At 35.5% G+C, this 13585-nt stretch overlaps 1 protein-coding gene across 2 annotated transcripts in view; it reads right to left on the bottom strand.

Moving 5' to 3' along the window:
• Positions 1 to 11843, bottom strand: part of LOC137642480 (myb-like protein X) — an 87005-nt gene extending 75162 nt beyond the window's left edge. Inside the window, exon 1 of one of the 2 annotated variants that reach the window (XM_068375068.1) lies at positions 11573 to 11843. In XM_068375068.1, the coding sequence (XP_068231169.1) occupies positions 11573 to 11653 (81 nt within the window). In that variant the 5' untranslated portion in view covers positions 11654 to 11843. Of the gene's footprint in view, positions 1 to 3154; positions 3310 to 11572 lie in introns of those variants that run through there. The other variant, XM_068375069.1, reaches the window with a different exon arrangement.
• Positions 11844 to 13585: the final 1742 nt, after the last annotated feature.

Raw genomic sequence — 13585 nt, 5'->3', positions numbered from 1 at the left:
ACATTTCCCCACCCGAGAAATCCCAGTTTCTGACTGGGGTCCCGTATAATTGTCTTTATATAAGGGGTCCATATATTTACCAAGACAGGTAATGATTATGTCATACAAAAAACAGAAGAGCTTGCAAAAGCAAGAGTAAGCAACACATGCGCAATATCTCACCATCAGTCTCCCAAATGTTAACAATGGAGTCAAGAGTAACAATTAGCCTTCACATTTTAGTTGACCAATATGTAGGTTATTCAGTTCCAGCTGTTATTAAACAAATAGATAAAAATGCCAAACTAGCCACCATTCGTTCATTTCTTATAACAAATTCCAGTTTTTCTATTTATTAAAGTATCACATAGCGTAGATTATCTTTAAGAATAATAGATATAAGTCTTCTAGTCATACTTCCTAAAAATTTATTAAGGAATATGGAAATGTGCAATGCTAAAGGGCAGACAAAGACAATGCCACCCCAACCCAAAACCTGCTAAAACATAACATGCTACAAAAGAATGGGGTGAGTTTTCAACGACTTAAGGCTTTCTGAAGATGCATAGCCCCATTTCTTAACTAAGAGTCTCACATACTAGCCAAGGTATGGCTATGGTAAAATTATTTTTGGTAAAGTTTTAATTTCAACCAAATTGGGAAATGTATTATATTAATATATTTTCCTAGTAAAGCACGTGATAACAAAAAACTTTCTCTCAATACATTATTGACGCTGATGTCTACTTACAGAGATAATTATTTCAGTTAATGTAGGTCTGCATTTTATTTCTAAGTGTTTTGTATACCTTTACGCTGCCACGGGACCTAGCTCTTGTTCGTTTGTATGTCTGTTTTCATCTTACTTGGCTCCGCCCCATTGCGTAATGTGACAATATTTACTTGAATGCGCATTTGCTCCTCCCACTAATGTCGCTCCTCCAATCTAAATACTACTGGGTTCTTTTCAAGGGTTATTATTGGACGATTCATTGGTCTCTCAGTCTTGTTTCAAGGATCTGTTTTTCGTGCAATATAACATTGTAAACGATAGTATTTTGTTATTTTCCCTATTTCATTATGGGAGAAACCCGTGATTGTCGTTTGTTTTCGGTTTTCAAAAGTTCCGGTTTCTATATTTTCATCACACGTCACTTAACTGTCATGGATCCTCCGGTACGGTTGTGTGAAATATGTCGTTATTCCTATTTTGATGTGATCGGCCGATTTCATGGGAATTATAATGGAACTCCTGAAGTAGTGAATCGTTTTCTAAGGGAGCATTCCGTATTACCTTTAAGTGTCCAGTGTGGTAAATGTGATTCGCCTTTACATTTTCGTGAGGATAGACATGTGTGGTATTGTACCAAATCTGAACGTATTCCAGTACTTGATGATTCAGAAGAGGGTCAACCACAACCTTCCATATCTTCATCGTCATCTTCCGTTTAAGGTAAGAAGTGATTTAACAAAATATATATATTCAAATTTACCCCTGGTTAAAGGGGGGGTCGCAGGGGGGGCGAAGCCCCCCCCCCGGTAGGGGTACAGGGCCCCTAGGTTAGGTTAGGTGGGTTTGTTAGGTTCTGTGGTGCCCTGAAAATTACTGTGGCCTTAAGGGGGGGTCGCAGGGGGGGCGAAGCCCCCCCCGGTAGGGGTACAGGGCCCCTAGGTTAGGTTAGGTGGGTTTGTTAGGTTCTGTGGTGACTTGAAAATTACTGTGGCCATAAGGGGGGGTCGCAGGGGGGGCTTCCCGGTAGGGGTACAGGGCCCCTAGGTTAGGTTAGGTGGGTTTGTTAGGTTCTGTGGTGCCCTGAAAATTACTGTGGCCTTAAGGGGGGGTCGCAGGGGGGGCGAAGCCCCCCCCGGTAGGGATACAGGGCCCCTAGGTTAGGTTAGGTGGGTTTGTTAGGTTCTGTGGTGCCTTGAAAATTACTTTGGCCATAAGGGGGGGGTCGCAGGGGGGGCGAAGCCCCCCCCCCGGTAGGGGTACAGGGCCCCTAGGTTAGGTTAGGTGGGTTTGTTAGGTTCTGTGGTGCCCTGAAAATTACTGTGGCTTTAAGGGGGGGTCGCTGGGGGGCCCTACCCCCCTCCCCCCGGTAGGCCTAGTTAGGGGTATGGGGGAGGGGTGCTGGAACATTAATTATTCATTTATTGCAAATATCATTCAATGCCCCAACACCCTCCCCCCCCTTCCCCCACCCAATACCCCGGTTCCCAAAGGGTGTCCCCCATAATTGGTGGGATGAACTAGGGTATACATAGTAAATCTCTAAATCGGTTGGTTTGCAGTCAAAATAAACGTTAAATTCATTGAAACCACACTATTTCTGATGCAACAAATATATTTTTATTGCATTTTTCCAAATTTGGCTGAAACTAAAAATTTACCTTATTTTTCTATGAGAAGTTAAGTTTTACTAAGAAAGTTTTCCCTGACCATAACTATAATAAAACCAAACTTATCCCTATAACTTCTATGCCTTTTGGCCCTCAAGGTCAGTTTTGGTAGGGTCCAGTCTGCCCTTACCCATCCCAGGCAGGTAAAGATTCGACCATCATGGGTTAGGTTAGGTTAAGTAAGAACTATAATTTACATGCATATGGTTTTGCAGGATTATGATGATACATGAGGTACATATCATAACTAATAATGGTGTAATTAAGCATAAATGCAATTATTAACAAGTGTAATATATTATTTCAGGGGAATTTAAAGTCTCCAAAATCTAGTTTCACACTCATCGTCAAATTATAAATACGGGCTAAGGTTACACTAAATCAATTTTACGAACCAACAATAATAGTTGGTAATGCATAAAATACAATTTAACAAGTTGCAAAACTACACAATGCATACATCCGATGAAAAATGCAAGTATCATATTACCAAGCAGTGTTCTTTCCCACGGTACACTATCGTATCTTTGACCAATACCGGTGAAGTAATGCCAGAGCAACATTTAATAAGGTTCGGCACTTAAATTAGAAGTATACAGCTACCGTACACCTTCAATACATTTATAAAATGCCTTATATAAACACAAAAGGCATCCACATAACTAAGCTACCGTAGGCTAGTGCCTCATCAAGGATTATAACATCGCATATTAAACACTATCTTAAGGTTGTGTTCACACAAACTAAAACAAATCTTTAGAAAATTATAACTTACTGCTATGAAATGTTGTTGCATATACCAAATATATTATTGATACGGATTCGTTGAAAGGCTGAGACAAACTGTGACAACGACTACACTCGAGGCGTTTTACACGAAATGTTAAGTAACTGAAGTAATGAAGTTTGACAACTGTCTGTCATTGACTCTTTGTCTGATTGTCAAGAACTCGGAGTCAGACCTGTCAGTGTGACTATGTGATGTGTCAGTTCCCAGCTAGGACAAATTTAATTAAATTTCGACACTTTACTATACGAATACTCCTTTTTGGTATCTGACTTATTGGTAAGCTGTAAAAAAAATATAACATACTCCTTCAAAGGAATATGCTGTAAAACTAATATATGTCATTTGTAAAGACATTACAAGATGAGAGGTTCTTTGTTTTGTCATTGTACCGATGTCATACTTCGAAAAGCTGATGTTAAATGGTAACGAAATATAAATCATAAACCCCTAAATTATCACAAAAAAAAAATATCCGACAAATTTTATAAATTTTCGAACAAAACCCTCAGAAGAATACTGAGTTAAATGAGACGACAGGGTCAGAAATTAAGCTTTAAAAGAGATTACTAGAGTCCAGTGCCATATGTGGATGAGATCATGGTGAGGGGTAGATGGAGATGATTTGGGCATGCTCTTTGCCCTCTTCAAGAGACTAGTTCACCAAACTTTTAACTGGGCTCCACAAGGCCCTAGAAGAGTTGGAAGACCCAGACCTATCTGGCTGGGGACCGGCACAGTGTAAAATCCGGACGTCGGACGTCGGATGCCGTCCGAGAGAATAGAAAACCGCTTGTATCACCGGTAAAGGCGCCATAATACACCACTTTTTTGACACTGGTAATATTCACTGATACTTTCTGTTATTTCCTGAATAAATGTTCGAAAAATATTGATTTATTTTCATTTTATTGAGAATAGCGGGCAGTTAAATAGTGTAATGTTGACGTCCGATTCAGATTATTCTCAATAACATTAAAATAAACCAATATTTTTCGAACATTTATTCAGATAATAACAGAAAGTATCAGTGAATATTACCAGTCACAAAAAAGAGGTGTATTTTCGCGTCTTTCCCGGTGATACAAGCGATTTTCTATTCTCCCGGACGGCATCCGACGTCCGGATTTTACACTGTGCCCTGGGGACCGTGACGAGTGGAGAAGTATGGATACAAAAGTTCAAGATAGAGACGACTTGCGAAATCTAAGGCCTTTGCATCAATAGGCGTGGGGGGTTTATGATGCTGCTTATGAAATTATCACAAATGCATGTGGATAGGTTAAATTTTCCATTGCACTATATCCCCGTATTTTTTAACAGGCAAAGGCCATTAAAAAAAACAGGTGAACGTTTCTGAGTTAATCTGACGCTAATAGCAAAGTTATACCGCCTTCTGTCGTAAGGGCTGCTTTCCTATAGTCCATTTCTTTTAGCGATGCATACTTGCACCGACTCGTGGCGGTGCCCTATTAGCTCGGAAAAGTTTCCTGATCGCTGATTGGTAAGAATGATCTTGTCCAACCAATCAGCGATCGGGAAACTTTTCCGAGCTAAAAGGGCACCGCTGCAAGTCTGTGCAAATATGCATCGCTAAAAGAAATCGACTATAGTACTGTGCAGTGTGCGCATTCTTTATTTTCTAAGCTCACTACAAATTAAGTTTTGTTAGACTCCAATCATTATAAAAATTCAAAGGTGACATGCGACTGAGCCTTTGAAACAATACTCGCTTATTTTGTAGGTTTCTTATCCTGTCTGGTTCCGCCTCATAGTCAAAGTCATACAGTGATATGTTTATCCTACATTCAAGCAGATTTTCGAAGAGACATAAGACGCATTTCTTACTAATCGTCAAATACAAACTTTGATTATACTCGGATGATAAAAAGACTATAATTTGTTTCTACAAGGATTAAGATATCAATATTTTATATTCGTACGTGTCTCTCTCTCTCTCTCTCTCTCTCTCTCTCTCTCTCTCTCTCTCTCTCTCTCTCTCTCTCTCTCTCTCTCTCTCTCTCTCTCTCAACTTTGAGATGGTAGGCTACTGTTCTTGGGGAAGAATATTAGAGAAAATAAAACTACATCAACATGAAAAACTGTCCCTCGTGTGGATTTGCAACGGGAGAGGCCATACATAGATTTGATAAGATGTGATCTTTGTGATAGTTACTGCAAAAGTGTGTCTTTATATATACTAACTTCGGTGATGCAAATATAGAGAAATTTGCCTCTTTTCTCTTGGGAATGGTCGAAGAGACTCTATAGTTATGGTAAGTAGCTCTTCTAGGAGAAGGACACTATAAAATCAAACCATCTTCTAAGAGAAGGACGCTCCAAAATCAAACCATTGTTCTCGAGTCTTGGCCAGTGCCATAGCATCTGTAGGCCTACCATGATCTTTCACTGTCTTGGACTAGAATTCTGTTGCTTAAGGGTACACACGGGCACACTACTCTATCTTATTTCTCTTCTTCGTGTTTTGTTAGTTTTCTTAGTTTATATGGGAGATAATCATTTTAATGTTACTGATCTTAAACTGTTTAATTTTCCTTGTTTCCTTTCCTCACTAGGCTATTTTCCCTGCTTTTCCAACGAGGGTTGTAGCTTAATAATAATAATAATAATAATAATAATAATAATAATAATAGGCTAATAATAATAATAATAATAATAATAATAATAAAGTGCATTGGCTCTATCTTGAATGTGTAGATGAAGCTAAAATTGCAATTGAAAATAGGAAGATATGGAGACGAAAATCTCAAAAAAAAAAAAAATGGAAGAAGAGCTACAGAAAAGAAATGGTATAATGGGAAAACATGAAGCACAAATTGCTGAATCGGAAAATAACTTTCGCATTGTCACCGTTGACTCAGCAGATTCTATGCTGACCCAAATGTAAATAATCTTACTGAAAATACTGATAATCTAGCCAAGAATATCGAATCAATTAATTTAACACTTCAAAGCTGATGGCACCAAAAAATGAGAAAATGACGGAAACTGGAAATTTTACAAGTAATAAAATCAGTACAAGCATTTACTATAATCACTGACGGGATAAACGAGTTTGAAAAAAAGCTCCCTGAGATATATCATTATTCTTAATACGAGAACAATTTCAAGTTGAAATGTTGTGGTAAATTAGAAACGAAACAGTGAATAAGATTCAAAACATAGTTGTTGACACCGAAATGAAAAAAAAAAAGAAAACTTGAAACAAAATAATTATTTGCTATTCATTCAGATTAAACTGGTTTAGCAAATGTGGTATACGTTTGTGTACATTCTGTTTTATCTCTGTAAAACTGATTTTCTTAATTTCGTTATGAATTTGCAGTTCATTATTACAAACATGTTAGCGTTGCCTTTCCATTACATTTAATTTCTATGTAGTATAGTATGTGGTAGGCCTAATAATATATACAGAATCATGAAGTTTATTTTTTTTTATTTATTTATCTTTTTTATCTCGCACTTGTTAGCATTTCCAAACTATTCTTGTTTTCAATTAAGTTAAGAGTATGGCGATATCCATTACGCAGACCTATGTGAAAATTATTTATTTGATGTGTAGGCCTACTTTATAGTAAACAGTGTATTTTACATTTTATTATAATACAACATTTTATTCTATTCTAAGATGACAAGAGATGTGTTTTGTTAACATACTATATTCAAGGAATGGTAAGACTGTTATTAATAGGTTCTACCAAAATGTACATACATATGCACTAGAGTTGATAAAAAAAATGTTTGGCGAGTATGGCATACATTTCTCCCCCCAACCCCCCAAATAAAAAAAAAAAAACGTAAAAATATTAAAGGACAGTACTTTTTCAAAAATGATAAATGTAAAAGTTAGAAATGAGTGAAGACGCTACATAAATGAATATATTTTACTCAAAATGCATAATATAATGTCTGCTCCCAAATTTGTAGGCCTAAAGGTGGCTGCTTTACACACAATCTTATCGGATATGGCTAGCGTTTGTACTTCATCTGTATAAACGCAATGTTTATTTCATTCTAAGCAAAGGTTGGAGATTATTGGGATCCCTTTGGATTTTGAAGACATAATCTCATCCCAGATACATGATTAAAAGCTTGAAGCTCGACGTAGACCATTTGACTTTATGGAAACATTACTAATCTGTTCATACATGCCTGCGAGATGGGCATTATGCTTTGAAGTTGGCAGATGGACTAAAAAACAATTCGAAAATCAAGTGATATCTCAGGTCCTGGGACCTGGGGTTAGTCGTCTCTCGGTGGCTGTGGGTCAGTAGAGTCCGATTTAGGCCAAAGCCCTTCATTTCTTAATCTTCTACTTTGATCAACTTATAACGGGACAGCGGTTGACCGTTGCCAATATCCTCTGCCCGCCTATAATTCATATCTGGGTTTGTGATTTATTAACCGACCCTTTTCTACTTTCCTTGACCTGCCCGCAGATTAAAGAGATCGACCCAGGTGTGCTTTAAAAGGATCAGAAGGAACTGGAAACACCGCAAATGCGTTCCGAGTCCGCTCATAAATTGGTTATGCTATAAATAGGTTCCTATTTACCATCAATAAATTATCTGGCTAATTTTTAATGTACATACCATCCAGCAAAAATCTTCCATACTTTTGGTCATTAGTAATGTAAATCTGAATTATTTTGTATGGATAACTGAACACAATAATAAAGCATGCACTTAACAATATTTCGGATCTTTTTATCAAATTTAATATAATTTATGCACACAAGCAGATACGTAAACACACTCAGTCACACTGGAAAATACATAAACACACATACGCACCACACACACACAAACCCTTCTTCAATGCATACACATGTATATCATTGACAATTTTCAAAGCATATGATTGAAAATACAGTACTTTCACCATTATCCTGTATATGAATTGCCCTTGCTTTGTTGGCCTACAAAATACAATGTTTGCGAGGGATCTTCACAGAAGAAAACTTGAAAAGTCGATGGTAAACAGACTTTCCGCCAATCTGATATGACTCATTTCCTTATCAGATGCTTGGGCGTCGCCTTCCTTCAAAGGATTATCGGAGGACACTTTTCTGACCTTATGGAAGTCTGGCTAATCCCTTATCTTCATGCATGTATGTATGATGTTTGTCCTTGAGTCAGTATTCAAGAAGTTTTACTCTAGTTGTGCCCAGATTGTGAAATGATCTTCAAAATCGGGCAGTTGAATCGGGTCAGATGTTCAAACTTCTAGCGAATGTTATGTTGAACAGGCTGACATAAGTCTCTCTTCATAGTATATGTATGAAAAATCAATTTTATACATTTTGTCTTATCTATCTTAGATTAAGATTTTTAAAATTTCCTTAAATTTTTTAGCGTCTTTTTATCTTTTGCTAAATACTCTTTTTGAGTTCAGTTAAATGGATAATGATATTCATCACATAGACCTTTGTGAAAATTATATAACTGATGAGTACTTTAGGTACCGCAATATATCTTAAGTTTAATTGTATTGATATTTCATTCTATTTTAATGATGAAAAAAAACGCACATCTCCCAGCGAGAGAAATACTTTATTAAACTCAAGGTCTGATTAAACTGACCGTATAAATCGTAATCCGTTAAATCGGTCCCCTTCAACTGTAGGGATTAGCCAGGCTCCTATAAAGTCAGAAAGTGACCTCCGATAATCCCTTGAAAGGAAGCGGTAAGTACCGACTATTGTTCTCAGGAACCGAAAACAAGAAGTCATTCTTTTCGGTGCTTATCTGAAGGGTATCTTAAGAGATAAATCCTTTAACCTAGACATGGTTTATTACCGCTTAAGTGTTCAGCCATAGAGGTGAATCCTTTAAACTACATGGTTTGATTGGCTTGGCACACCTGCTTATCGCCTGTCAAACGGACAAGAAAGATGGCAGTACATTGTGACGTTTTTAAATGCAATTTCCTATCTTATTTACTAATGAAATTATAATCACAATATGTGAACGACAATACTTAGCATAAACATTAAAAACTTGTGCATTCGAATAATACCACCCTCCGGGCTAATCTGTACAGTTCGCTTGGAGTATTTTCACCAAGACAGTCCGTTTGAAACCAAAAAACAACCAATTCCTAATCTTCAATTCGGCCCGATTTATAACGAGAGAATGGTCAAGTCAGCTTAAAATTCTCTGATCACCTAAATAATTTCCATGAGTTTGAACATTTTGTAATTAAGTCACTCTGTTCATTTTCAAATGTACATTTCCTGAGAAAATCTTCTATACTTTTTTTTCATTAGTAATCTAAATCTGAAAGATTTTCTATGAAATGGCATTGATGCATAAGGATAATTGATACAATACAAAATGTGCAGAACAGAACAAAAAAATTTCTACTTTCTTTTCCGTAAAATCGTGTAGGCTATGTATTTACGCGAGCAGATACATACACAAACACACACGCATGCAAAAGTTTATAGGTAGTGTAAATTTTCAAATACTTTCTACGCATTTGATGAATATCCTTAAGGCAGTATCATATATATATATATATATATATATATATATATATATACATATATATATAAATGTATATATATATATATATATATATATACATATATATATAAATGTATATATATATATATATATATATATATATATATATATATATATATATATATTTCAATTGCTTGAGTTACCCACAGAATACAACAAGAGAAGCGATCTTTATAGAACAAATTTCGAAGGTTATAGTTTTTGTCTTGTCTTTTGTATGTGTTTATATATATATATATATATATATATATATATATATATATATATATATATATATACACACTATATACATGTATAAATACATAAATGATATTTTTATAGCATAAAAAAATCGAAGAGAGCATCTCTCCGGACATTTTGAGCTCCAGATAGTTAGCACGTTAAAAGGAACACTGCATTTACGTTTCTCCATTTACAAGTTGGTGTCTACGCGTGTCTCGAATATCTTCTTTTACGTGATCCTTCGTCGAAACTACATTGGTTGAACGATGGTATTGCAATTTATTAAGATAAAACAATATTTGGATACTTAGAAATTATCTAATTGGTAAATAAAACTTTAGGATTCTTTGAAATTCATAGTTTTTAGATCAGTTATGATGATAGGATTTTTTCACAAGGCTTCGCTTTCTCTCTCCCTTTGTCGAAGCTCACAACTCCAATCCTGCAACGGGATTAACGGATTCGGTCCCCCTTAGAGCGTCACATTTCCCCCATGACATCTATTCCCGGTCTATGGTCTCGTTGCTTCATGATTTTAGTCTGCTTTGGACAAGACGTTCTTAAAGTATTAAAGTCAGTCCTGTCACAAGATTGAAGGTGTGATTTTCATCAAAAAAAAAAAAGGGGGGGGGAAGCTAATAATATCTACCATGCAATTCGGTGAAGCTTTAAGAAAAATTATCTAGTATTTCAAAATTAATCTTATTTTTTCCGTACCAAATAATTCTAAAATTTTAATTGATCAACACTTGCCGATCAATTTCGTAGTATCCAAGAGGTGTCGTCCATCTTAAATTTTCTCCACCATAGCCTTTATACTAAAGTGTAATTCCATCGTTCTACCAACGTTGTCCCGAAGAGAATCAATCAAAAAGTGTTTCGATATACGTAACTGCAGTTATTTTTTTTTCCGTTATCCTGAAAACTGACTCAAGAGCTCAGTTTATCTGGAGAGATGTCCTCGATTTTTTAGACGCCACTAAGATATCTGTTATTAATTGTAAATGTAAATTAACATGCCCTGGAAACACACACGCATACACACACACACATTTATATATATATATATATATATATATATATATATATATATATATATATATATATATATATATATATATATATATATATATATATATATATATATATATATATATATATATATATATATATATATATATACGCCGTTTTAAAATGTTTCGGAACGAGCGACTACAAGGTAGATCGTCTAGTGTGTAAATAATATATTTGTAGCACTGAGTTAGAATGCGAAGAAATTACCCGAAATAATAACAAAACTCTTATGACATTATCTTATAACTGAATTACAAGGCAGTCGACAAACGAACGAACGAACAGACTTGACCGCCACTATTGTTGATGTACTACGTAAAAAAAAAAAAAATACATACACACAGTAACACATAAAAACGCGAACTGTTAATATGCTCATGAAATTTGCATTCTATCTACTACAGAAAATTTGAAGAATTCCTTTCATCTGCAAGACTTAAGCATTTGTGTAATCAAAACACGATCTGAGTAAAAAAAAAAAAGGCAAAATTAAGAAACTGGGGCTAGCTTAGAAGTATCAATATATTGGGTGAAAAAATTAAATCTCCACTTAGATACTTACATCATCTTCTATGTCAGACTCTGAGTCCTGGTCGGACTCTAAATCCAGATTCTCTAGCGTACAACGAAGGTCTTCTTCCATTTGGAAAATGCACTAAGTCGAGCCAAAGGGAATAAACAACACCTCACGTACACGCTGTGTAGTCCAGACGTCACAAGACACAAGGAGACAAGATCTCAAGAAACTTAAGGTCCTTCCTGTAGCTCAGTCAGGTCAGCAATGCGAGACTGCGAGTGAGTGAGCTGGACGGACATTGAGGACAACAATTACTGATGTCGAGGGAGGAGTGAAGACCAAGTTGACCATGTCACCAACACCAACACTACTGACAAAGAGCAGAGGTCCCCCGGGGATATCTGAAATCCGGATTAGCGACCTAGCCCGTCTTCGGAAATGACTCGTATGCCCGGTGGGACTACAACAAACAGCGTCACAACCAAGGAGTCTCCTCTCTTGGTACCTTGATCACAAGTTCACAACTACAAGTTCTACAACTACTGTCCAGGATTTGGGGGACTAAAGTAATGCATCCGTCTCTCGGTTATACCTGAATTGAGAATAGGATTATAGGAAAGTACCATCCTTTATTCGATCACCAAGTAAAGACGCCCTTTTGACCACACACATATATGGGAAATTTTATCTTTAGAGTTCTTAGAGTAGTAACAAAGAATAAAAAATCGACCAAAGTAATGTATAAGGGATGAGTTAATAAGCTATATTTTAGCATATAAGTTCTGTCTTTTTTATCCTGCTTAGTTGAGGTTTAGTTATTGGTGACAAGTAGGGATATTGATATACTATTGACTTCGGAAATCATGCTTGTTTTGAGTGTTTGCAAAAGATCACCAATAATTGAAGGATTTCTAGAGATGCTGGCTTTTATATGTATGCAAGAAATCATTCAAAGTTCATATGTAAGTTTGAATAAATTGTTATGCATCCGGGAAAGTTTTTTTTTTTAAATGGGAATGGGATAATGAAACTATTAAATTTGGAATTGACCAAGCAATCAAACGTGTCACAGATGCAACCAACATACAAAAAATGACTTTCAGATTTGATAGGAAAATTGGGTCAAGGCTATAAAGCATACTGATAACATTATAAAGGAAGACGGGGAAAATGACGTCTGTATTAACCATTTCATTGAATCTTTTATGATAGAACTAACTTCATCTGACGAAGAGTCATCATAACCACGTTTGCTAACTGAACCTTTGTTGTAAAAAATATTTTTCCATTAATTAAATGAATTTTTGTATATACATTGTATATATAATGTATATACAAAAATGTAAAATATAATTTGTTAAGGAAATATTTCTTTATAAAAGGAAAAAAATGTATGTTAAGAAAATGTAATTGTATTTTCATAATATAAGAAAAAAAAAATTAAATAAATTCTAAAACAATACAATCACCAATGTAAATATACTATATTAAACTTAGTTAATTAAATCCTTTATAAAGAATCCTGTCTTTTAATAATCAATCAGAATTGAGAATTGAATTTATTTGATATAAAAATTAAGATTATTTCTGTTAGTGTGAAAACCTCTATAACAATTTTGCTCTTTGTTATATCTAAGAGTTTCAACCTGTCACCATGTGGTTGAAAACAAAAAGAGCGAAGGAAGCAATTTAGAGAGAATATCAAATTAAAGGATTATATTCTAAGACCGTTCAAATCCTGGTGAATGACTTATTAGCTGGCCCTTTTCTCCTTTCCTTGGCTCGCCCATAGATTGAAGAGGTCAACCCAGGTGTGCTTTGAAAATGACCCGAGAGAATGGCACGCTGCTACTGGGCTCCGAGTTCGCTCCTAAGATGGTTTGACTATATTATTATTATTATTATTATTATTATTATTATTATTATTAGCTAAGCTACAACCCTAGTCGGAAAAGTAAGATACTATAAGCCCAAGGGCTCCAACAAGGAAAAATAGTCCAGTGAAAAAGGAAATAAGGAAAAAACAAGATAGGCCTATATGAAAAATAATGAATAAGG

Source organism: Palaemon carinicauda, chromosome 6 (genome assembly GCF_036898095.1).
Source record: "Palaemon carinicauda isolate YSFRI2023 chromosome 6, ASM3689809v2, whole genome shotgun sequence".
Taxonomy (NCBI): Eukaryota; Metazoa; Arthropoda; class Malacostraca; order Decapoda; family Palaemonidae; genus Palaemon; species Palaemon carinicauda.
The sequence above is the reverse complement of the archived record's forward strand: the minus strand, read 5'-3'. Positions and strand labels throughout refer to the sequence as shown.